This window comes from Motacilla alba, chromosome 2, assembly GCF_015832195.1.
Source record: "Motacilla alba alba isolate MOTALB_02 chromosome 2, Motacilla_alba_V1.0_pri, whole genome shotgun sequence".
NCBI classification, from domain to species: domain Eukaryota; kingdom Metazoa; phylum Chordata; class Aves; order Passeriformes; family Motacillidae; genus Motacilla; species Motacilla alba.
In genome coordinates, this window is record NC_052017.1 from 147,438,775 (window position 1) to 147,466,005 (window position 27,231).

At 39.4% G+C, this 27,231-nt stretch overlaps 1 protein-coding gene across 12 annotated transcripts in view; it reads right to left on the minus strand.

Annotated features, from left to right (window-relative positions):
* The window catches only part of TRAPPC9 (trafficking protein particle complex 9), a 450,420-nt gene that overhangs the window by 358,656 nt on the left and 64,533 nt on the right, over nucleotides 1-27,231 (minus strand). For all 12 annotated transcript variants that reach the window (XM_038162115.1, XM_038162165.1, XM_038162154.1 and 9 more), the window contains 2 exons: nucleotides 21,880-22,032; nucleotides 12,092-12,216 (listed from right to left, as the gene is read on the minus strand). In XM_038162115.1, the coding sequence (XP_038018043.1) occupies nucleotides 12,092-12,216; nucleotides 21,880-22,032 (278 nt within the window). The remainder of the gene's footprint in view (nucleotides 1-12,091; nucleotides 12,217-21,879; nucleotides 22,033-27,231) is intronic.

The following is a 27,231-nucleotide window of genomic DNA, read 5'->3' on the forward strand; positions in this document are numbered from 1 at the left end:
ATCCTTGCTTCATCACAGATAAAGCATTACTCAATTGGGAGCTGTATATGCCCTGGAGGCATATATGGAGAAGAACCTCAGCTATTGCCAAATTTGTGTGACAATAACCAAAAAAAGCTTTTCTTTTTTTTTCCTGTCTTGACAATTTTGTCATTCTGTCTCTCAATAAAAAGTATTTGGATATAAACAAATGTATTACAGAAAAAGAGACATACAGATATTCATCATCACTTCACATTAAAATTAATTTAACAGTAGGCATGACTCAACCAATCTTTCTTTCCATTTAGAATTCCCTAGAAAAAGCTCAGAACCTGGTGTTTAGGTTAAAAATTGAAATACTGAAACTCCACATTTGATGATCTTCATCATCTCAGAGCAGCCACTCCAGACCTGAACCTACTCCCCAGGTATTAAATGCTGCAGAGAAACTAAACCTGTAGTGTCTGTTTTTCATTTAATTGCTTTCAAATCAAACAGAGCCTGAGCAAAACCCACAGACAAACCTGCAAGGAAATGCATTGCACTACATGGAACATAATGTGGAAAACCTACAGATTCTTTAAGATTTTCCCAATTCATAAAAACAGCAGGAAAATGTAAACCAGAGAGCTGGTGATGCAGAGAGAGAAGTATGGAAAATTTCATTTTATACTGGGTGATGAGCTAAAACTCAAGGCTTAATTTTAAGGGTCGGAAAAATAAAATGCCCACCACAACTCCAAACAGGTAACCAGGCAAATGTAAAGGAATAAATCTTTAAAACACAGGAACTAAATGATCAAAATAATCTATGCCTTCCCTCAAAGGAATGCAGCAATGCGGGGGGAAAAAAAGGAGGGGAAATAAAAGATGTCAGTGAAGCTGAGAACCTGTGCTGTGATGCAAAACTCCACACTGCTCCAGAGCCAGTCCTGCCTATTTCTTTAGGTTAGTCCAAGGCCAGCTCTTTGGTCTGGCTGTAAAAATTTTAATGAAGAGTTTCACTGGTCTGCAGATTTTAACCATTTGAGCACTAAGGATGAACAGCTCCTCACTTTGTTTGCAGCATTCTGAATTTTTCAACTCCTTAAAAAAAAAAAAAAAAAGTTTTTCTTGTCTTAGAGACCAAGTTTACAAAGGACATTTTCCATTGTTTTCCTAATCCTGGAACCTGCAGGTTTTGGTGTCCAAAAGCAAGTTCCACTTCTAGAAAATTCAGACTCTGCTGGGAAAGCAGAGGGAGCAGTGGCCAACCAGTTTCCTCTCTTTGCTGAGATACACAGAAAGACTTTCTGACTCTTCTGAAGGCAATTAAACCTTCAGTCACTGGGACAACTGCACAAAGTTCTTACTTTTTTAGTTCTTTTTAGCAGGGACATGAGCCAGATAAGAACCATAGATCAGTCCAAGATCATCAAGTCCAACCTTGACCAAATATCACCATGTCCACTGAACAGCAGCACAAAATGCCACATCCAGTTGTTTTTTTGAACACTTCCAGGGATGATGACTCCCCCAACTCCCTGGGCAGCCTCTTCCAGTGCTTAACAACACTTTCAGTGAAGACATTTTTCCTAATACACACTGTAAGTGTTTTGAAATAGGGAGATTTTGTTGCTCTGAGGAAGGAAGGTAAAAATTAAGACGCAAAATGAAAATGTCCTAGAGCCAGAATGACGGACAGACTTCTATCCCCATTTGATGTTCTACATATCCCTAAAAAGTCTGATGGTCATAGTTTGATTTTTTTTTTTTTTCTCTGAGTAAGATGCAAGCCTGTGAGCTGAACAAATGAGGCAAAGAGAGCATGAGCTGAGCCTTCCAGACTCTCACACATTAGGCTGCTACAAGGTACTCAACAGATGGCAAGATTCCTGAAAAACTCAGCCAGGATTTTGTACATGGCAAAGCAACAGTGAGTAGAAAATACTATGAGAGATGAGAAGAGACAAAAACAAAAACCAAAACCAAAGTAAAAAAGGCAGAAAAGCTTCAAAGAGCTCATTATATCATATCAACAAAAGACATTTCTAGACAAAGGCAGAAATATGTCAGTGTTCCAGAGGAAGAAAATCAATGACACAGACTTAGCTCTTCTGATGTTCTTTGTGCATGGGAGACCCTCTGCAGGTGTCAGAACTGATCTGGGTCCTCTCTCCTGTCTCTGGACAGCAGCAATCAGAATTTATGGGCAAGCAGAGCTATTTGAGATTCCTGCTCTCAGGTTCTCCTTCTGGTATTATTTTCCATACATTACTCACTGGAGAGAGCTGGATTATTATGAGAATGGACATTAGAGAAACATCTATGAATTTTGTCCAAAATGCAGAATGTGTTGTTTTTGTGGTTTTTTTTCTCAAAGCAAAATTATTAAGTTGATTAAGTTAACCTGAATTCCTCCTCCCTTTCTCTTCCAGCCAGTATTCCCTAAATATTTGTTCCTGGAGTATAAAGACCCCTATTTATGCCTTCCTGATCCTTGAGAGATTCAACACACACATCTAGGAGAGCCTGGTGTGATGAACAGACAGCTCAGGAACACTTAGCCTGGCACTGCAGAGTGCAGAAAACATCTTGTTTTGCACACAGTTATGTCACAAATTCTGATTTTCAGGGGGAAACTAGGTCCCCTGTATACAGTAAATAAAGAGAGAATGTCCACAGGCTCATTGTGTTGCCTTTTCCATCAGGGACTTCTCAAAGCAAGTGGCTTTCACAAAGGAGGTGAGGTGAGGAGAGCTGCCACTACACAAACATCTGAGGATTGGATTGTTTGGGTTTTGTGGGGGTTGAGTATTTTTACTCCACAGAAATCAAAGTTACTATTCAAAGTTGTTAGTAAAATACAGGGTTATAATTGCTCAGTTCTGGGGACAGCTTTTACTTTTCCACAACTCACCTCCCTTAATTTGAACATCACTCCCAGGAATATTCACTGAAGTGGTATAGAAGATGATAATAAAATTATTTCTACTTTTATTAATTTTTCAGTTAAAAATCTAATAATCATCCACAATTTCAACTCTATTCCATCCAGACTTGGAGATCATAACCCACACTTGGATACCAAGTACAAAGAACAGTTACAATTCAAACTATTTTACTTCTTTTGTGGTAGAAAATTTGCCATGGTGAAGTTGTGCATTATAGTTGCATGACAGTACCACCACAAAGGAAACCCAAAAGGTCAGTTTCAAAACTGAAACATTAAAAAAATGTTCATTATAATTCATGAAACTTTCAAACTTTACAGAAATACAGCTTCAAGAGCAAAAGCAGCACTTTGGGGGCAATCATCACTGAGCTACATAATAGTGAAGGAAAAGCAGTGTCCTCCTTCCTTCAGAATTTGACATTTCTGTCATACACAAAAGTTCAGAATAAAATTCTAAAAATAATTGGTCCCACATTATCTCATTTACAACAAGTAGAGAAAAAAGATACCTAGGGCAGAAGGCCCTTTATTTGCTTCAAAATCCAGTGGTGGAAATTGAAGGTAAGACAAATTAGAGATAATGGTAAAATGCACTTTTAAAAGCCTATTTCACCATTACAGGAACTGCTCTAAGGATGGAGAAAGTTTTCTGCCACTGAAATATTTCCATAAAATTGGCTAACTTCCAAAAATGCCTGCTTCAGCTCAGAGTTCTTGGCTTGATGCTGAAACCTCAGAGGTAAATTTATCAGAATCATATTAGATGGATGATCAGCAGAAAGTTTTCCACCAAGGCTACAAGAATAGATTCCCAGCATCTGGATAACATTCCAATTTTTTTATAATTCAGATATTTTGCTCTCCATTTGTAGCTATTCTCCTCATTATTCTAGCCTGGAGCACCTCTAGTCTACAGGTGATTACCAAGCAAGCAGATAAACTCAGGGAGAGGATTTGGACTGCCAACAGCATTGCACTGACCAACAAGAGGTAGAAAAACAAATGAAGAATAACATGGAAGAATTAAAACAAAGAGACACAGACAGCTCCCCATAGGGAACAAGCACCATGCAAGGGGAACGATCCAGAAATGACTTTCAGTAAAGGATTAAGGTTCTAGGCAAAGAAAACCTAATGCTGAATTTCTCCAGCAGTGAAGAATGCAGGATTTCAGATGATTTTCTCATATGCTTAAGAAACAAGATTACATCACCTGTTTCTCACCCTCTTCATGGGATGGAGCATTTGGTGCTGATTTTGACAATATTCCCAACTCTACATCTTGTGTGATCTTGGGCAAGTCATTTATTCCTTGTTCTGGACTGTCAGCTGTTGTATTAAATGGCAGCAACAGTAATAATTGTTTATGACTTGCATTTAATAATAATAAAAATATTACTTGCATTTGCACAGTGTCTAACGAACAATAAGAGAGTTTCATGTAATTACTCAAGAAAGTTACTGAAATGGACTGCTCACCTTGCTGGGCATTTGATACAAAGATATAACCTAGCTGAAAGCAAACTTGATAAAATTTAGACACATTAGTTACTGCCATGATGCAATCTAGACGCTTCCTTGCTCCAGAGATTTACTTTATTACAGAATATGTATTTTAATTGCTTCTTGTCATTTGTCTTTTTCTCTTCTCAGACCTATTGCAGCTAAACCAATAATGTTTTAAGAGCCCCAGGTTTAAAATTAGCAAGTCATTCTGAGTTCTCCACTCTTACCAATCTGCAAAGTGCGATGTATTATGCTCACTGTATTTAATAACAACAGACAGCTGAAGCACATCCAAGTCACTTAACAGTAATATTTATACTAATTTATCATCAAACTACACATCTCTAAGTGGTACAGCAAATACTCCATACAAAAACAACATGTACCAGTTTAAAGGATAAATTTCCCAATGTAATATTCATAGTACTTTTGATCTTCTACTACCAGAGAACATGCTTTTTATTCTATTTAAACAAAAGAACATTAGGAATTTAATTTACTCTAAGATTACACCTACAGAAAATCAGGTCTAATGAATCATAGAGAAACATCTAAGAAATGAACACTCTATTTGATCAACACCCTCAAATTCCTACACTTTTCCCTCTTCACATAACATTTTTTTCATCACCTGCTTTTCCCTCTCTCACATCATCAGTCACTGCAATTCACAGCAAGATCAGCAATTTATGACAACACAGAGAAACCAATTTCACAAAATGACCAACAAAAAATGAGCTGGATCTGTTCTATCTAACACAATATTAAAAGCTGCATTTATTTCAGTCTCAAGGTTTTTTCCTCTTGGTCTTACAAAGAATTTCCTTTCCTCTCCTTTTGATAGTTTTAGATAATTTTCATTGCTTGGAAATTTCAGTATTTTGAAGTCAATTTTGTCCTACACCCCCTAACAAAGACTTAGCTTCTGACTGATCAATGATAAATTTAGCACATCATCATTATTAGTACTAAATTTAAAAGCTTGAAACACACTTGTAAATAAATTGAAGTTCTCTTAAGCAATCCCTCTTGCAGACCATCTTACTGAAAACTTGCAATCTGTCACATTTAAAAACTGGTTTACCCATAAACAGAAGATGTGGAGCTTGCTGGGATGATTCTCCAGTCACCTCCCTCAGTGAAACAAAGTTGGTAAAGCAGATTCTGAGGTGCCCTTTCAAAAGTGCCTTGGCATCAATTACAGCCACCACAGTCTGCACTTCCCATTTCTTCTGAGCAAAACTGCCACACCTGACCGACCCTTCTGGAGTCTCCACAGTGATAGATTACTAAAGTTCATCCTTTTTCTCACGCTCCTGGGGAAGGCAGCTATTAAAAATGCCACTTCTAGCTAAACAGACCATTCAGAGTCTAAAGATTCTACTTTTATCAAGATGCTCTTTATCTCTTTGGCCAGCTGCCCAAAAATCAGAACAAAACCCCAAGCCTTACTATGATCTGCCTCTGTGATTGAGGAACTGAAAATATTTCAAAAAAAAAAGTTATTTGAAATATTAAGAAACAGAACTTGCCTGCAGACTTATTTATTTATTCTCAAATGGAGAGAAAAAACTATGGCACAGCGTTTGTCACAGCCTGCAGTACAGCTATTCTTCATAACTTGTCAATGCACTGAGTTTTGTGGTAAAAGATCACAAAAAATTACTGAATCAATAAAATTCATGGCATTTCAAAAAAGTTCCATCAAACATTTGGAAAGAAAACATTATCATATGCAGGATGAGCAATATTCAAGTAAAAATGCAGCACGAGGCTGAAACCAACTTCAGCAGCAAATGTCTGGATCTACAGCACAAGCACTGTAAATGTACACAGGAAAAAACCAAGTAAATAAGGCACCTGAAATAAAGAGTGGTCTTTGATCCAAACCCTGTCTGACCTACCTCATCTGTTCTCATTAAAAGAGGAAAACTAAACATGCAAGAACTTGCAAGTGCAAAATGAATGTGCAAAACCCCAAAGAGATTCTGAATTTGTGACACCTGACCGTGGAGCACACAGCAGGTCACATTCTCAGAGCTCCAGGCTGCAGGGCCTCTGTGACCTCTGAAAGAACATTTTGAAGAAATTTATCATTTAATACAAGAGCATTCACACAAACATCTCAGTTTCTCATTATTCTTAAAATTTCTTACAGAGCTGACTGGACTTTCACCATCCTGTTCCAGATGTTTGTTCCAAACCTCCCTCCCTCCACTCAAGTTTCCAGCTCAGCACATGAGCCCATCTTTATTATTTCTCCATTACTCTAACCCAGTCAACTTCTCCTCTTTTCTCCCCTCACTTTCTGTTCAGCCAACACCCTCCTACAAAAGCCAACCTCCGTATTGAGATTTCTTCCTCAATTATCACAATGCCATTATGGATGTGACCACCTCCAGCTGTTCCCGTAAGCTCTGTTTATTGTGTTGGTGTCAACTTTGATTTTGTCCATCTTTAGACAAGAAAGAGATGAAGTGTGGTTTATACAGGAGGTTGCACCTGCAGCTACTCCTGATGAGAGATTTGTTTGGGTATAAACTGGGTATCATCACTTGTTTTCTGAGTGACAATGAAGAAAGTCCAAAAAAAAGTGCTTTTGACAGGCAGACAGTGAATCCATCCAAAATTTTTTCTACTAGTACTTTATAAATGTTTTAATCCTCCTTTCATGTCAAATAAAATGGGGAAAATAGCAAGTTCTAAACCATAATGCATTGAAATTGCAGATGCTACTGTGCTAATATTGAATGTAAAATACAAGACAAGCTGAATGAATTGAATTTATCTAAATCCAAGGGGCAGTAGGTTTTTTTCTCACCCCTGGCTCTAGGGAATAGATTTAGTCAAGTATTTTCTTAGTGTTCTGAATTACAGTCCTCTCTAGGGCACAACAGACTGTTCCTTTCTTGACAGAAGAAGAGAGGAAGAGGAGTGGAGAGCAGAAATTGTGTGGAATACTCAACTATTTATAGAACTCCAGGGAAGATAAGCAATGCTGAACTGGGCAGGGAAGGAAAGCTAAAAGCATTTAGACCCAGACTGCTCAAAAATTGCCAGCTTTCATCCAGATCCAGATCATAATCAAATTTTGCCAGACAGGTACCAACTGCCAAAAACCCATTTCTCCCTTGTTTTTGCAGAATGACTCTATTTTTATAATCCACTTTATCTCAAAGAAAACTGCACATCTTGGCCAGGAAGGCCAGAAAAAAACACCTTGCTGACCTGGCAAAGGTTGATGTGGCTCACAGCTCCAATCTGAGCAGGCTTCAGGAGATATGAGTGGCCTTCTGGCACTCACACCCCAATTTGTCAATTATAAAAAAAAAAAAAAAAAAAGATGTGTATTTCTTTGATAAAAATCAGATTTGGAAGAGAAAAAGCTTTGTTTATTTTTTATCTTCTACCATCTTGAAAATTATTAGGGAAACAAGAGATAGAAACATAAAACTTGACATGTTTAATACTGAGGGAGAACTCAGGATCTCAGAATTTACTAGCATAGTAATGAACTCCAAAATAGGACAGCGTGAAAGTACAACATGTAAACTGAACTATATATTTGTGCCTGAGATCTCATTCCTATATTCACATTTCTTCAATGAAAAAGAATCCAAATTTCAGTTGCGTTCTATAGACTCAACATCTACTCTAAATTCAGCAGCACCCAAAATTATTTGAAAATTCAAACAAAAAATCCCACTTGTTCTGTTTAAGGGCTTAAACTTAAAATAGATATAAGATTTATGAATAAAAGGAGTTAGAACTCAAAGTATCAACAATATAAAGTTTATCCCTATTAGCAGCACACTTTCACATAGAAGAGTAAAGCCTGAGAACTGAATAGAAAAAAATCCAATTAAGGCCTGCATCTCATCTTAATACACTGCTGAGTAAATCAGAAAAGATACATTAAAGACAGTGTGTTAAATTAAATTAGCTCTACATACTGTATTTTAACACTTCCTACCATTTACTGAGAGTGCAGGAACAGAGCAGTTTTATGACAGTACTTAAACCCCTCCAGCTTCTGCAGCTGAATCTCCAGAATTACAGCTCACATTCAGGATGCAGAGGGAAATTCTCCTGAACAAACAAGTCTCAAAACAAATAAAGAAGTCAGCCAAATCCCTTATAAATTATAAACCAGCCCTGTCTGCCAAACAACTGCCCAGTAAGCACTGGGAATGTTTAACAGCTTAAACCAAGGTTTTGAAAAACTCACAATATGCTTTCAAAGTTTTCATCACCTAGCTAAAAGAGTTCTCCATTTCAGCTCTTCATTTGGGTTGGACTGATCTCTAAAGCTCAAGTCCATATGGAATAAGGATTGAAGTGCCAGTTTGTTTCTTCCATCTGACAAGGACTAGACTACACCACATAATCTCAGCTTCCAAGCATGAAAAGCAGAGCAGAATCCCCCAGGTTCAAACTGACACTGTGTTTGCTGAGAGATTATGGCATCTGGTTAAATTTCTCTCTGCAGCTCTTGCATGAAGGCACAGAATAGTTGAATATCTGAACACACTGCAGTGTTACTCAAAAAGTAACAGATTCAGCCTCAAACCTGACATTCACACACCACAGCAATGGGGAAAGGCTGAGTTACCCTAAGCAGAGTAATTCATCCTTTCGTGCAGATGCACCCTGGAACAACCAAGGAGTTTAGACAAGGCTCAGCACAACAACCCAGCGCTGAACAGCAAAGAATATCTGAACATAATATTACAGCCTGAGATTCTATTCAGCTTGAGGGTATAAGCAAGCTTTATGATGAGGTCATAAAGCAATTTTTACACTGAATTTATGAGCTCATTGTAACAGTCATTTCCAGAAGCCAGTGACTGGTTTATTAGGAGACAGCCTACAGCAAAATTGGAAACAGAGATTGCAGAGAAGCTCGACTGCAATATCCAAGACTGAAGCACAAAATCTGTAAGGCAAACAAGTAGGGAGGGAATGTTTAAGCATGAGGCTTATAAATATCTGAACAAGGACATTTCAAATCAGCAACACAAGAAGCATTGATTTACACTCACTTTCATTTGCAGAAATTCACTTTTATTTGAAGATGAGCTTACGCACAGCATGCAGGATTGAAAAATAACCACTACCCCGAATATTCACACCAGACACCTATTGTTAAATCATGAATAAGTGACAGCAGAGTGTTTTCACCACACATACAAATTGTTTAAGATCCATCATTCTTCTTAACTTAAAAACTCCCACTTGCTTCTTACATTAGTCCTTGTCAAACCGCTCTAATTGGCACAGCAATAAGTCAAATGTAACCCAGAGCTCATCCCAAACTGCACTGTGAGGGACAAACAGCCCACAAACCCACATTTGTCCTGCTGCCACAGGGAGAAACTCAAGGATCTTTTAAGGAGGTTCTAGAACTAAGAAAGGTTCATAAATATCAAACATTTTGAGACTCAGCATCAAAGGGAACCTTGGATCCTCTCTCCTGGGCAGATCCCAGCTTGTTTCATTTCAGACAGCAATGTCTGGAGCAAAATAATTTGACAATGAACATAACTCATATACTCAAAGACACCCAGTCTAAACCAGAGAGACTCAAATCCAAAACTACAGCAAATTCCTCAAAACTCAGCCAAGAAAACTGGACCACAGCACATTCTAATTATATCTAGAGATTCTTAATTGACTGGATTGTTTACAGTAACTCCCTGTATCTATGGTTTGGAATTTATCTGGCTTTCATTTTAAGCTATTGGTGGTTCCTATGCTGCTTCCTACTAAAGAGCAGTGTTAAAACAGAAGTCACAAGCAGAAATCCACTTTATTACAGAATGACTGCCTAAAGAGACAAATACATCTCCTCAGTTATAACAGGTAATTTTTTTCCTGGTCATTTACCCACTACCCACTATGTCTGTCCATGTACACAGGGACTTAATTATGTGCATAGTCCAGTGAATCAAAAAACATTTTTAGCATAGTTCTAAATAGTTTTGAGCTCCATAGGCATTTTTAATCCAAGCAGATCCAATTAATGGTTTATAGTAGCTTAATTGGAACAATCTCCAGGCATGCTACCAGGTGCTGTACAGCAGTGATGCTCATCAGGCTCAGGACACAGAGACATTTACTCAGCAAAGAACCCTTTGATGCTGTTGGAATGTGTATTCTCTACTCAACATAGTTTTGATCATCTGAATGTTTCTTCCATTACAAAATAGCAATTAAATCAAAATTTATTCCATAAACCTAGCAACAGGATCCAGCATGTGCCTTCCCACCACAGTTTTGCTACACATGTTAAAAACCAAGTTTCTGCTTTACAGCCCTTCAATATCCTTCTAATACTATCACACAGATCACTGGGAACCTGCAACTTCTTGGTTGCCAGGACAACTGACTGACAAGCAAAAAGTGCACCAAAATGCTTTTTTCTTTGTGTCCTTGGTGCAAAGTTCTGCATTTCTAGATTTTTTAGTCCTATCTTGAAGTAACACTCCCATTGCCACCATGATTGAGAAGTGTCTACAGGTCAGACATTCTACACAAAGCTCTGAACTTAAAAATTAATGCTGGACGTTTTGTTCACTAAATAGCAAATCATTTCCTCAATCATGCTCATTTATATTTATAAACAATTTGGAAACACCTTACTATGCCATAAAACACAAAGGCTTTAGTAATTTGCTAAGACCTTTCCTATGCTGCAGTCATGTTTTCTGTGCTGCAGAATCAATTGATGATGAATTAGCAGGGCTAATGGTCCAAAAGGAACACACAGATTAACAGCTTCACCTGTTTATTGCTCAGATAGAATTGTGAATATTCTCACTGTGATGGAAGCAAATTCACAGGCAAAGCAAGCCACTGAGAAAAGCAGAGCCTGTGTTTGCTTCTCAGCCAAAAACACGTGAAGCCAATTTTGCCAGGTACAACACTCACTCTAATTCCTGACAGGATGAGCTGATGCAGAACATGGATCTGTGCAGGGAATGTGTCAAATACTGCACACAACACAACACTCACCAAAAGCTGGGAAGAGACCGATGAAGGGCTGCAGTCCATTATTTACAAACTTTGTTATTTTCATCTCAAATTGTATCTTCTTCAAATGTGGCCACTAGGAAGCTAAATTTATTTCATGCTCTAAACAACAACTTTACACCTTCAACAGGTAAGATCTGCCACAGAAAAGCAAAGAGCAGCTTAGGCCAGGGCAGACTCTTGGTAAGCACAGTGCAGCTTCCACCTACACAACTCTTCTTCCACCCTGCTTTTATTCACTTTTCCTTTGACTCTCTCAACTATTCTGTTTTATTACTTGTACGAACACCACTAAAAAAAAACTCACGGCAAGAAAGCCAAGAATTCACAGAGAAGCACCTTCCTACAGAGTAAATAGCATGAGAAAGCACCATGAGGTGAGCTGACAGCTCCCCCAGTACACCACAGGGACAGCCAACTCTGCAATTTCCACTCTTAGCCTGATCTTTCTTCACCTTTTTTGTTTGTTGGCTCTAATATAACAATCCAAACACAGAACATCAAGCTGTGCTAAAGGAAACCAAAGGGAAATATTTATGAGACAAGGAAACCTTTGTTTTTTAATCACACAACAAACCATAGCACAGTACAACTAAAAAACCACGGGGTTTACTTATTTTGATGTCATTCCCCTACCTTGACGTGACTGAAATCACCAACTTTGCTGCTTTCCTGGGGATTAAGAGGTTTGGTCTCCACTCTTGGTTTGACAACCTGCCTGAAAGGACTGGAGAGTGGCAGTCCACTGACACTGATTCCATCTGGAAAACAGAACAAAGAGAATTACTTTTGCTTGTCTAATGCTATGTTTTGTTCCAATTAATTTTTATCTTATTATCAAAGGGAGAGAAAAGACACAAAAAATGATATTAACCTTTTACACAAAAAAAAAGACAAAACAAAAGACAAAGATTATTTGCCTGTTTCTCCCAGGACAAAAATAATTAAACTTGAACACACCAAAAACTTGGTGAATATCAGGGGGAAGGATTGAAACTGCATTTGAAATATCATAACAGAGATGTCAGAGTTAATAACATAAAATTATTTTTAACATTTACAGTATTAAAATAAAAATCAAAGTTTGTGGTTTTCCATGACAGTGTGATCCTATCAGCTCCTTAGCATCCTTAAATTAATTTCTGGTACAAGGATTTCTTTTTAAAGTATATATTGTGGAAAATGACAGAAAATAGAGATACCATGTTTTGTACATCTGCTAATGCAAAAATAGATAAAATAGTTCTCATTTATAAAGGAGGCAGAATGGAAACTTAAGGTTTCCATTGTAAGAGTCAACAAAAATCTTAAAAATACCCTGAGAGGAATGTCCCCAGTTTGGTGCTTACTCCTAGCCTGGATACTGGCACACACAGGATGACAGATACAAACACAACAAGCTTCTGTTACTGCCAACAAGGTGTAACTTGAAGGTAAATAAATGCACTGCAGCACATTTGGGGTTCTCAACCCAACCAGGGCTACACTCTAAGCACAAACTTAAAATGTTTGAAAATTACTGCTAAATCAAAAGAATTAGAAGAACAAGAGAAATAAAACAAGGAAGCTCTCACAAACAGTAAAACTACATGCACTATTTGTTATTATTTAGATTTACATCCAAAGAAGAGATAGACTTTGTTCCTTGATGCTGTGCAGAGCAACTGCAATCCACAAACGCCGGCTAAATAGAGGCAAAATCTCATGTACAGCAGCAGAGACATACAGCTGAACACAGAGGAAACACCAAATTGTTACACAAAATCCAAACATATTTCCTAAATTGCTCCTATGAAATCTGGACATGTTGAGGATACATTCCTCAAAAGAAGAAGCCATAAGAACAAGATGGACCATGAAAGGGGTTTTGCTTCATTCAAGTTCACAGATATCCAAATGAGAAAACAAAGGGAGTATTCCCATATTCCCTTACTTGCAATTTCCTTCACTAGGTAATTCCAAAATGCACGTGAGCACTGAATAAATATCCTGTTCTATCAGGTCCTGGGGGAGAGCAGGACAGGAGGTGAGAGCACCCTGCCCATGCAATGCAGCAGAACCATGAACAAGACAAAACACAGGAATAAATACAGAACTACATTTAATCACAGGCTTTGAAAGTTGCTCTTTCAATGGAAAATTAGAAGTTTTAATTGAGGAAAAATATCCTTCTCCAACTGATGAATGATTTTCACTAGTTCTATATTTAGAACAAAAACTGACACTGACTGGTGCATAAAATTGCAAATTAAAACATGAAAAGAACCAAGTATGAGAACCTGCATGGCATTAGTCAGATTTTCCACTTTTTATATGGCATGAGCTTTATTTCTTTGAGAGAAGAATAGATAATACCTAAAACAACATCACAGAGATACAGCTAATGCCCTTCTTAATTACTTTATCCTTTAAAATCCCATTTTATTTTTAATTTCTATGGGGTGGGGGGGGGAAGAAAAGACAATAGCTTAAGCATTTTCTCTGGAAAGAAGAAATTTTTAACTCTCTAATTTATATGTGAAAAAGGAGGTTTTCTAGCAAAGGAGACACTAGGATGAAAGGGAAGTCCAAGGTAACTTGGTAGTGGTTGAACTTTCTGTCTCCAGTCTGTGGCACACTCACAGAGCCAGTGCCAGGCACTTTGTTATGCTGCAAATGACTCAGCCCTTCTCAGCCTGGACTGCTCAAGGCAACTTCCCTGCCAGAGGACCAAAAAAAAAAAATTTCTACCACAAACAACTATTTTTGTAAATTATTTTGTTTCTTCCATTCTTTGATCAGGTAGCAACGGGAGAAAAGACCTTGCATTAAACAGTCAGAATGGGGGAAATCCTGTTAAAAACCCTGCTAGACTGCAGAACTTGATGATGGCAGGAGAAAATATTGAGCACCAGTGAAGCAGTTCTCCAGAAGCTTTCCATTATTGATACTTTTATTTTTTGAGATTTCATACATTTTATTTTCTCTCCTGAAGTTTAGAGAGATGAAGATGCCAAATCCTCCATAGTTTTCTTTTGTCAATCCCTACTGTCAAACATCCTGAGCAGCCTTGTACTATATAAAAAGTATAATTATCTTTCTACTCTGTCCAGAAATTTTCCTGATTTCAACAATCCACACTGAATATTTCCATGGTAACATCATATGACCAACACTTTTCCCATGGTAACTGCAAAAACACAGCTTGCCTTTCCAACATCCCAGTCACTGCTGTCACAACAGAGCAAAATCTCTTACCAGCACTTCCTCTCTCCTATCAAATGTTAAGTAAATTGTCAATTTAACTTCATTAGCCACTTTCCCAGCACACTGCACAGAAGAATCCCACAAAATTTCTTGAATGAGGGAAGTGCATTCAGGGAGTTGAACCTGTGGAATTACAATGCAGTAACTGAGCACAGAAGGAAGAGGTGGCATGGGACAGCTCCTGGCCCGTGTCACACTGTGCTGTGCAAGTGACCCAGGGGACAAAAATGGATCCACTTTTCAACAGGCACATCACAGCTGTGGAAGTCTCAAACTCCACAGCAAGGAAACACTTTAAAACTGTTCCACTGGCACCACAGAGTTGGGATTCTGAGGCAGTGCCCAGGCAATTCCACGTCACACAAAAGGGAAACAGGGGAAGGTTTTAGGCTGAAGTGCTGCTTCTTTTCAGGAGAATTTTATACAGTCCAACAGCAGTGCAGACCTGCTTCCTGCAGCTTCCTGAGCAGCAGCACAGGGACCCTGAGAGGGGCAAGAAGAGGAGGAATCCCAGAATCAGCCAGGTTGGAAAAGGCCTCAGAGATCACTGAGTCCAGGCTGTGACTGGACATCACCACATCAACCACACCAGAGCCCGAGTGCCACATCCAGGCTTTCCTGAAACACCTCCAGGGATGGAAGCTCCACCACCACCCTGGGCAGCCCATTCCAGGGGGGGCAGGAGGGGCTGCCAGCCTGGAGCAGGATCCCCTCCTGCAGCCCAGGGATGTTTCTGAGGGGATTCTGCCCCTCTGCTCTGCTCTGCTCTGGGGAGATCCTCTCCAGAGTGTTTTGTCCCGCTCTGGGGCTCCCAACATCAAAAGGATGTGGAGCTGCTGGACCAATTCTAAAGGAGGCATCAAAGATGCTCTAAGGGCTGAGATGCCTCTGCTCTGGAGACAGGCTGGGAGAGCTGGAGCTCTGCAGCCTGGAGAAGAGAAGGCCCTGGAGAAAACTCAGAGCCCCCTCCCGGGCCTGAAAGGGATCCAAGAGAACTGGAGAGGGACTTTTTACAAGGCCATGAAGTGACAAGACAAGGAGGGTGGCCTCAGACTGACAAGGAGAAATTCTTTCTCCAGAGCATGATGAGGCACAGGTTGCCCAGAGAATTTGCGCATGTCCCATCCCTGGAAGTGTTCAAAGCCAGGCTGGACAGGGCTTGGAGCAACTTGGGATAGTGGAAGGTGTCCCTGCCCATGGCAGGGAGGTGGAATGTGATGATCTTTAAGGTCCCTTCCAATCCAAACTATTCTATGACACACTATGTCACAGAATCACAGTTTTAGAAAGTACACAGCTTGATCATAACATATGAAAACTAAATGCCACCTCAACCCATTTGTTTATTTTGTCAATTCTTGCCTGATTGAAATCTGAAAACAAAAACCTCTTGGTAGGCAACATCTCATAAGAACACTGTAACAGCTTTGAAGTACTTTAAACATGCAGGAAAAAAAAAAAACAAAAAAAAACAAAACCTCCAGACAGGAGACAGACTCTGCTTGCTGAACTTGAATGTCTTTTATTTTTTTCCCCTAGAGAAAGAGAGCTGTATTCTCATGATGTGTGCAGAATTCTAGAAACTTGCTGTATGCAGCAACAAGGAGCAGAACAGCACCAGAACACACTGAGTTTGAGGCAATATAATCCACCCTTCACACTTCAGGTGGGCACTGAGATGCTGCTCCTTCCCTGTCTCAAAATGTGCTCAGGACCATCACAGGAGGGAGCCCAGGCAGCAGCACTCCAGGCAAAGTTCCTGGGAATGCAGCAGCTCTGTGGCTCCCAGGAGCAGGGCACAGCCAACATGAACCAGACTTGAGCTCTTCCTTGAAACCCCATTACCTTTGAAGACAATAATTAACAATTACAAATGCACTGTAAGCAAGGATTTATGTCCTGAGGTTGTTGAAATGTACTAAAATTGGAAGATAAATTTACAATAAGGGTGAATGCAATGAAAGAGAACAAATGAAGCGTAAAGAAGTTCATAATAAACACTAGAGATTATGTATGCAGATTACATTAGATGCTAAAATAAAGTGCCTCAGCAAAGGAACAGCATAACAGGATGGCAGGTTTATTGGCCTGTATGTGCCAATAATCAATTTATTGTTATTTGCCTCATGTTTGTCTTAGTTATTTACATTGTAAAGATTTGGGGTCTGAAACACGAGCTCTCTGTGTATTTGTGGAGTGGCTGGTAGAGCTGATATAGGCTGAAGTACTATGGCACTTACATACTGTTAAAAAATCCCACCCTGTATTAGTCAAATCATGAGACAAGATGATTTATTTGGCTTAAAGTGCAGTGGGAAGAGAAGAGGGCACCTTATCTTCCATAAGTACTAAAGCTGGAATTCAAGAAGAATTCTGTAGTTCTCAAAAAAATTAGGAATAATTTTTTAAAGTTACACAGTGATGAATTTATGGAGGACACAGAAGCATCTGTATTTAAAAAAAAATAGAAAAAAAGGAGAAAAAAACCTTCATTTACTCATTTTAACAGTACAACCAAACTGGCATCTTCAAACTGCAGAGGAAAAAAAAAATAACTACTTAGAAATGAAGTCACTTGAAAAGGATACTCAGAAAAATTAAATGTAATAAAGCTACCAAGCAGAGTAACATGGAAATGATAATACTGCAAGATCTCTGAGGACCCCATCATCATCATCAGTGATACCATTATACTAATAGAGTCCTCCAGGCTACTTAGTTTTTTGGAAGAACTGTCAAGAGAACACTTAAATTCCAAACCAGGTATCATTCAAAAAAAAAATAAAAAGCTTTGTCTGTACACTGTGTAAGTGCAGGGATATTTTAAAGTAGATAAAATCTGGCCATTAAAGCAGAAAAAAAACAAAGGGAGTATGAAAAGTACACTGGCCTTGCATAGCAATGTTAAAAAATATACAAGATTAGTGCTTCTATAAATATGCTATCATTGCTCTGCAACCCTTTCCCCCCCTAGAGTGATGCTTTAAGTTTTAGCTTTCATATTTTCCAGATTCTGTACTGCATTAGTGTATAACTCTGAACTTCATATAAAATTTTAGCAAGTTCTCCTCACAGGTTAGTCAGACAAAACAATCCTTTTCTAGCCCCAGAACCAAGGACACCATTGCAGCTCCAGGCCCAAAAAGTCCAAACAACAGAGAACTGAGGAGAGCAAACTGGGAGGATGGGACTCCATAACCTGAAGCTGTAACTGGACAATTAACCCAATATGTAAATGGGCCAAAACTTTAAAAAAGTGTGAAAACTTGTGATCCTGAATCCATCTTGGGTGGAGCCATGGCCATGCTCTTGTACTGCCCAAGGTGTATCCATTAAAGGCCTTTCAATGAATACCTGCTTTATTCCTTCAACACTGTCTAGCCTCTGTTCTAGGCAGCCTCTCCAGGCATCAAGAGAAGGGAAGGAGAGACTTAAGGCATAGACTTGCTTCTCTCTCAATGTGTAATTAATTAGTTCCTTTGATGAGTTTATGAATTTAAATATTCTCACACTTGTCTTTAGGTTCCCTACACAGGGAATAAATGAACATTAACATTCCACATAATGAAGTACTCATTGCAAATTAATTCATTAACTTTGCAAAACTCTGTCCCCGTGTAACAGGAGCTTTGTTAAAAGCCTCAAACGAGTCACCGTGTACAACAGAGCAGCTATTGTTCTCACCCCATTTTTAGTGTCAGGGAAATGCTGAATTTCAGAAACTGCAGTATAATGGCTGGAAAGGGGAAGTCATTATGCTCATAATGTGAATATCCTGTTGACCTTTTCAGTCACCTTAACAGGTGACAGAGGTCTCACTGCTACTGCTCCTTGTAACTGGCTGTACCAAGCAGATTAAGGGCTTCCCCCTGCCTCACCCAGTGTAGCAACCTCAGAATCAAATTAAACACCCAGAGTGACCTTCTCAGCCAGAGGAGGAACCCTGAACCATCCAGCAGAGGGACAAGAGATCCAAAATTTCACTAAGATTTGTAAGAAACATGGATCTCCCTGCATGGATCTCCCAAATCTTGGTCAACTGGCTATAAGATATGGAATCACAGAATTGTTAAGGTTGGAAAAAAACCTCGAAGATCATCCTTGTTCAACTCAGCCCAACACCTCCATCATGTTCACCACTAAACCATGACCCCCAAGAGCCACATCCACACATTTTTTGGAACGCTTTCAGGACTGGTGATTCCAGGGCTGGTGAACAGGGCAGCTTGTTCCAAGGTTTTCCAACAATTCCAGTCAAGAAATGTTTTCTAACATCCAATCTAAACATCCCCTGGTGCAACTTGAGCCCATTTCCTCTCGTCTTTTGTTACCTGGGAGAAAAGACCAACGCCCAATAAGATGTCAAAATTCAGCATAAATAAAGGGGGGGGGGGAAACAATCCTAAACCTATACATGCAGCAAGAGGCTCTCAGCATATCATTTCTGTTGAGAAGCAAGATCATGGAGTTGTGGTTCACACATTCATGAATCTCCCAAATCAATGTTCAGTCAAAAAAGCAAATCATAAATTGTGCAGTACCCCATGACTGTAAGGAAAGTAATATAAAACAAAATAAAGAGCACCATTAGGTCACTACATGAACACATAGATCAGCTTTCAAATAGTCTGTACAGCCTCCCTCAAACAGACAGAACTGAGAGTTCAAAAGGGAGAAGGCTGACATTGGAACAGTTCCCAAAACAGGGACAACTAAGCCCTCAACAGTTAAAAGTCCCCATTCTGCTGTGACAATACCCTGGGAAAATGCATCAAATCACTGCAGGAACCATGTTTAGAAGATGTCCTGTTACCTCTCTCATGCAATTAAAAACCTGGGAACACAAGGCCACCACTAAGTGCAAAGCTGCTAAAAAGTAATTTAGCTGTGACTCTTCCTGCCACAGCATGTTGTGAAGTGCTGACAGGAAGAATGAAGAATTTTAGGAAGCAGAAACCCACTAAGGATGAGTAAAAGTGCCTAGAACCAGAGAATCCATATTCAGCCGTGGAAGCTCCTGAGCTAACAAGAGTTAGAGGCCTAGAGGGAAACAGAAGTGCACAATTTTTCCTGTATTTTCCCACTGGAATCTGCTCTTAGCCACTGTCACAGTCAGGATATTGGCTGGACGGTCACTGATCTGATCCTGTACAGCCACTCATGGTTTTGCCTCCTTTAATCTGGAAAAACACCCAACATTTTTCTCTGTGAGGCAGCACACCATCAACACACCTCAGCAATTCAGATTGATAACTTGGATTACTTTCCAATTATCCAATGGATAAATGTGTATCATCCAAAACAAATTTATCCCTTCTGCACCATGTCCTGATTACAAATAGCACAAAAGGAAACAATTCCAGCAGCAAATGAAAAGACATGGAAGTAAAAATTGCCCTACTAAAGATATTGCTTTTAAGAGACAAAAGTGTTTTGATCATCATTGTAAATGCGGTTGGTCTTCAAAAGAAAAAGGTACCACAGTACCCTATGGTTAAAAGTCATGTCATAGTTGCCATTGATTTTTCCAGCTCTTCCCATCAGGCTCTTACCTCCTCTTTGGAAAGTTTAGCATTTGTAAAGTTAAAAGCAATACATAAAAAATAAAGTAGCAACTAAATTTTCATATACTTAACATCCCTAATAACACTTTGAAAGGACAGAGAGTACACAGCACCCACAGATACCAAAGTTCCAATGAAGCAGTAATGGATCCTACTCCTTTATCATCACTAAATGAGGAAAGGCTGAATTGCTTCAGCTACACAACCTTTCAGAGAAGCAAGTAGGATAAAAATGGTGTTCAAAGATTTTGTTCATCTGTGGTCCCATAAGAGCTGGACGCAGGTAAACAGAGGCTAAAATCCAAATCCCAGATCCCTCAAGTGTTCAGTGTCCATACCAAGAAGTATGTTATCTTCACCTCCTACAGAATACTTGGGGTTTATGTTATTTCATCAGAAAAGCTCCTAGACAAGTGCAGCTTCAGAGCATTTTGGACACTGGGCAAATGAAGGAAACTTTCCATATATATGTGTGCATATATATCTATACACACATATTTACTATGACATTTCACTTGCTATCAAGGGGAATTTCTCAAAGTCTCAATTCCCTGGCGCCTGTGTCTTCACAATGTCAGGGTGTGCTCTTCCTTCACTATCAGCATTTTCCAAAAGCTCTAAATTGAACTGTAGTGTAGCAACACTGTAGGGTTTGTGCAGTAAAGTTCTAAAATATTTTTTAAGTATCTTTATATTTTACATTACGGGGATTTCAAAACCAAAATCTTTCAATCATTGCTAACTACTATAATTTTTGTCTAAATGCATTTGCAAGGTAACTCACAGAAATCATTCCTATTCAAACTGAATAAGCTCTGCATGTAATTTTGTTGTATTCTTCTGTACTGAAACATTACTTATAAAGGTAATGCATATCTGCAAGTGGATCCTGGGAAAAAATCCAAATATCAGAGAGTTTTTAATACAGGACCATCTTGTTTTATCAAGGTAATTTAATCAGCACAAACATATCAGACAAACGAAAAAATACAGAGTAGAGTAATTACTCCAGAAAGACTGTGTGTTTATTATAAAAAGGAAATCCTTATTACAAGTATCTGGTACTTGCAATTCCAAATAATTCTAACAGAAGCAAACACTGTGGCTTCCTTTTATTCAAAATAAGTTTAAACACATGGCAGTTTCTCTGCAGTACAAATATTAGGGGGATTCTGCCTTAAATCTCAATCTGTCACTTTAGGCAAAATTCACTCAGCAATTATTCAGAATTCTGCAATCCTGGAAAATTAAATTATCAACTCAATGCTATTATTCTTTAAACCCTACTAATATTTGTGAATTCTTTTTCTTTACCCTCATAAGGTACGGATATAAAACGATACCTCAAAACCATGGTCAAAAATATTTTAAAAGACAACAGGGCAAGGTCTCATGATGGGGAAGCTGGGCCAGACTCTCATGCCCACAACTCTCTCAAAAATTCACCCTTCAATCTGCAGAGCTCAGCCAAGGGTTAACTTTGCTTTACAAGACACAAATACCCAAACATGCAGCCACATCACAAATCAGTTTAACACAAAGGGCACAGCAATTAGCAAAGTGTTTCCAGCAGCACATGCAATCCTCCTAAGCAAGGAGAAATGAAAAACTCACCATCACTGAGATCCTGCAGAAGGTTTTCTTGGCAAGAAAAGTCCAGCTTCACTTTAATGTTTACAACAAATGTTGCAATCTTTCCAGGTTTTAGAGGAAACTGGCAGAGGGTGTCTTCTAGATTCCAACTCAAGAAATCTCCATACAGCTTCTCTGTATCAAAATAAGTAAATATTTCATAAGCATAAGCCCTGCATTAAGGAAGTTTCAGTTTTGAACTGCTGTAGAGAGTACTAACCAATCTGTCAGGTCCTGTTTAAAATCTAAAATATTCAGAATTAATGTATTAAAATTAATGTAGCACTAGAAAGATAGAGAAGTTACTGGGTACTGACACTGACCTGGAATCACACAGATCACAGAGATCAAAATATGAATTTAAGTGAAGATGATCACTACCAGGAAAAAAAAAACAAACCCTGCACAATAGGCAGCATTAAATATAAACTTTAAATATAGCCTGCAGGGGTTCTAAATGTTCATACAGTTTTGAATCCTACACAGTTCAGCTCAGGAGGTGTCACATGAACGCAGAGCACTTTTCATCAAAATAACCCAAACTTAATCAGCTGAAATTCTGAAACAGCTGTAACATCATTCTTCAGTTATTTACTGAGCAATAGAGAAGGCTAAGAAGAGTACTGGCTTTCATCATTTTATAAAGTCCTTTCTTAGAGCTGAGAAGCAGCTTTTTAAAAGATCCAATCATTAAGGATGCCAGACAGGATTAGTTGATGACCAAAGAAAATTTGTTTAATAAATTATTTGTCATTTGTCCACTTGATATAAGGGATCTGTAATTATTAAGTCCTCCCTCATAAGCCTGACATGCCAGAAAATTATACAAGGGGGGGTAAAACCCCAGAATTTACTGTTCATCTACACTGGGTCTTCAGTTCTGGCCAGGGTCAACCCGCCCCATCCATAAATTCATTCCCATATGCAAGACCAGACAGTGCTAAATACTACAAGAAAGTCTATTGGTACAATAAATAAGCATGATGGTTTGGCTGGGAGAGCCCTAAAGATATATTTATTGATTTATTAAGCAATGAATGTTATCTCCAAAGTATATTGGAGCCTTCTTCTAAAAGCTCATTTAAAGGCCTTTTGAGCACAGCTTTGCGTAACAGGGACCCCTGAAAGTCCCACAGCTCATCTCTGCATCCTCCCAGGCGACTTGGCAAGAGCAAGGTAATTAAAACCTGCTGTGATTTCAGAACCCTCACAAAACCACCCTCTAAGATCCACATGTGAGGGAACAGGGTGGGCAGACTGCCTCAACTACTACAACCTGGAATAAAGGATCTTTCCAAAGCAGCAATCAGAATTCCAGATTATGTCCAAATCATGTTGATTTGAACAGGAACCTTTGCTTTCCCTTTCTAGGAAAAAAAAGAAAACAAAGAGAATATTTTTTTCCATTAACTTTCACCTAAACAATAAAAGCTTTGCCTGAAAGATATTCTTCTCACAGAGCACCAGATGTTGTCTTGTGTATTTCCCCATCAAATCAATAGTACAGATTTCTTTATAAAAAAAAAAATGACAAGGTAAAAATAAAAAAATCCTCCCAAAAATTATTTCCTTAAACTCACTTCCACCTCACCTAATAATTTAGCTGGAACCATATCACAATTCTGATCATTTTCTTCTACTTTCAAGAGAAAAGGGAAGTTAATAAGTATGGCAATCTCTTTCCCCTTTTCCTTTTAAGTAAAAATCCAATATGCTCAAGGAGTGTTTTCCCTCAGTGTAAGCAAAGAAGGACACATCTCAAGCAGTGAAGCACCAAACTTTTTCCAAAATGTGTTTTCATTAAGAGATCTATTTGAAGACATTACAAGTGAAAAGACTTTTGAAGTGAGAACAGCCCTTGCAGATACTCTCTAATTAACACCAGTAATCACAACACAAGATCTAAATGCTTGAGCTAAAAGTTAAGCTGTAGATGGGGAGAAACAGCTAATTTATATTTATCTGACACTTGGTTAGAGTTTAACCATGTTGACCTTGTTCAGTAATCAGTATTACAGTGAATTACACTCTGGCTTCAGACCTCTCAAGTTCAGTGGAAGGCTGAACTGGGGCAAATCTGCATTCAGCTCTTTCTCAAGGCCAAAATCTGTGTTTAGCAAACGTCTTAAGTTACAAGCAACTGTTGTCAGGAGTTGCAAATAGCAACCTGTTTTATTGTACTGGGTACTAAATCACTAAAATCCTGACAAATAACATGTAAAAGCTTACCCAGAAACTAACTTTGGGTCATCCTAGGCCACTCTAACTTTTAACAGATTTTAAGGTCTGCCAAAGAAAAAGTCCACACTGACATTTTGCATAAAGAAAAGACAGAAAAGTCTTCTGACAATACAAGAACCTCAATTCTTTTAAATCTTAAATCTTCTGGTAAATCTGTCTTTTTGCTATAGTTTATTTTATATACTCAAAATAACTATCAGTTCTAAATGCACAGGCATTGGCATTCATACATTTTAACTTCTCCTAGACCTGGTGGATAGAAATGAACCTGCAGGACTTGTTATGCTCTTTCAAATGGCATAACACATTTAGGAAGGAACGAAGTTATTGAACAGGACCAATTGTGTTCAGAGCAGAGTGAGAATATGTGAGAGGAACAACTCTGCAGACACCAGAGGTCAGTGCAGAAGGAGGGGCAGGAGATGCTCCAGGTGCCAGAGCTGAGATTCCCCTGCAGCCCAGGGGAGCCAGAGGAAGGGCTCCTCTCCCTGAACAACAGCAAGACCAATGCAACCCCCATCTCCCTCCCTGTGCCACTGTGGGAGAGGGTGGAAAACCTGGGAAAGAGGGAGGAGTGGGGGGGAGGTGTTTTCAAGATATATTTTATTTCTTATTATCCTGTCCAATTTTGTTAGCAATAAAATTCAATTAATATCCCCAAGGTGAGTCTGTTTTGCCTGTGACAGTGATCAGTGAGTGATCTCTCCTGGTCCTTAACCCATGAGACTTTCATTGCATTTTCTTCTCTCTGGCCATTTGTGGAGGGGAGTGACAGAGCAGCTTTGACGGTGTCTGGCATCCAGCCAGGGTCAACCCACTACAATAACTCAACTCCAATTTGAAAGAATTTACCAAGTTTTCTTTAGCAAAATAGCTAAATAGATTTAGTCCTGGATATTCACAGTTCTTCCTGAACCGCAGGAGATTCTTCATTTGTGGTCTGGCAGATGTGTTCAAAGGCCAGGGGAAGAATGCAGCTGGACAGGTGAACCTGTTTCTCTACATTTAAATTCCTGAGGTCTTTCATTTCTAGGAAAGATAAGTGAGGATTTTGCTTCATCCAGGTTCATTTCATGTGTGTAGCTGGGCTCACCACTCATGCTAAGATTGCCAAGTGTGCTCTTCTCAAGTCTTCAACCCTGGTGAAAACACCAGGGTTGTATTTTCCCCCACAGTGGATCAAAATAGTTGGTTCATCAAAGCCTTTGGACTGCACTCCCTTATCTGAGACACAGCAAGCCTTTAAAAAAAGCTGACTGGAGCCAAAGGGAAAGCATCCAGCTCTGCACAGGTCATCTTTCCAAAAAAAGGATTAAACTGTCTGACCCGGTGAGGGACAGTGTAAGGTGACACGGAGCTGACCCTGACAGCATGGACCATGTGATGTCCAACCTACAGATGCCCCAGCCTGGCTCAGGGGTGCAGTGAGACACTGAAAGCCATGACAGGCACGTCTGTTGTGGCAGCATGACAAGTCCCTCTTGCTGATCTGCCTCGGGAGCTGTTCCATAACACAGGGCTGCTGAAGGACTCAGAACCCTGGGATGTCCTTCATGAATTGCACAGGAGGAGCTGCAAGCTCTTATTTATCTGAGGGCCAGAGCAGAAAACCCAAAGAGCTGCACCTGATGGCGACAGAAGAGAAGTAAGGGAAAGCAAGTATGAAATTCTTACCTCCAGAGGTTCTCATTAACATGACACCACTCACAGCAATGCCAGAGGAGCTGGCTTCCTCAAGGACAGTGACTGGCTATAAATCCAACAACAGTAAAAAAGAGAATGTTTGCCATTTGCAGCACTCATCTGTGCTAAAAGCTGTGGCTCCAGAAATAGAAAGTAGGGAAATGGGTCAGGCAGGCAGCAGCTGCAAGAGATTCACAAGCAACTTCCAAGACAAAAAGAACCAAAGGAAATTTGGTTTAACAAAAGATGACTGAAAGCTCTTTGTGTTTGGCTGTAATTGGCCAAAGCTTCTCATGGGCTCCTGAGCTGACTGGCAAGCTGTGGTCAGGCACATGAAGGTGATGACCACCAGCTCTCAAAGAGACTTTTTGAGCAGTTTGAACAGGCACATTTCAGTGAGGAGTAGTACAGAACAACCACGGGACAACTTCTTAACACACTATGGACACCTGCATATGCTCTCAGCTTGTAAGACCAAGAGTTTGTGTGGCTGTTAGAGATGGTTTAATGTCCTAGCCCCATGAGTTCCATGCATGTATTCACTGACCAAAAGGAGCTGCTGACATTACAAATGTCAGTGTTGACATTACAAAGTCCAGTGAGATGGGATTCTGGCGGTCAGAATGGTTCCCTATTGGTCACCAGAATCCCATCTCACTGAACTGTCAGCCCAGGCTCATGCATTTGCATCAATTTAGGGTCATAACTAAAATGGAAGAGAGCCCATGAAAAAAAGGCCAAAGGTCCACCTCCAACACAAGAAAGAACTGTTGGAAAAAGTCCAGAGGAAGCCACTAAGTTGATCATAGCACCTCTGCTATGAAGACTGAGAGAGCTGGGGCTGTTCATCCTGGGGAAGAGAAGGCTCTGGGTGGATCTTAAAGCCCTGTCCAGTGCCTAAAGGAGCTCCAAGAGAGCTGGAGAGGGACTTTGGACATGGCATGTAGTGACAGAACAAGAGGGAATGGCTTCAAACTGACAGAAGATAAGTTTAGCTTAAGTATTGGGAAGAAATTCTTTACTGTGAGGGTGGTGAGGCCCTGGCAGATGTTTCCCAGAGAAGCTGTGACTGCCCCATACCTGGAAGTGCTCAAGGCCAGGCTGGATGGGGTTCTGAGTATGTCATCATAAGTTTCAGCTCCTAAAATTATTCCTGGTAACAAATCTCAGACCAAAAATCTATTTTGAGATGATTGGCAGCTCCTATTCTCTGAGGTTGTGGAGAAGGGGATACTCTGTTATAAAAAATCACGAGCTTGAGTACTGAAATGAACAGAAATCACAAGGTATCACACTGCATTTTAATGCTCTGGCACTGACAGAATAAAACCTGCAATAAAATAAGGTATTTCTGCTGTCTGTAAAGATTATGTGCTTGTCACCTGCAGTGCTTCTGTTAAGATAATTTTC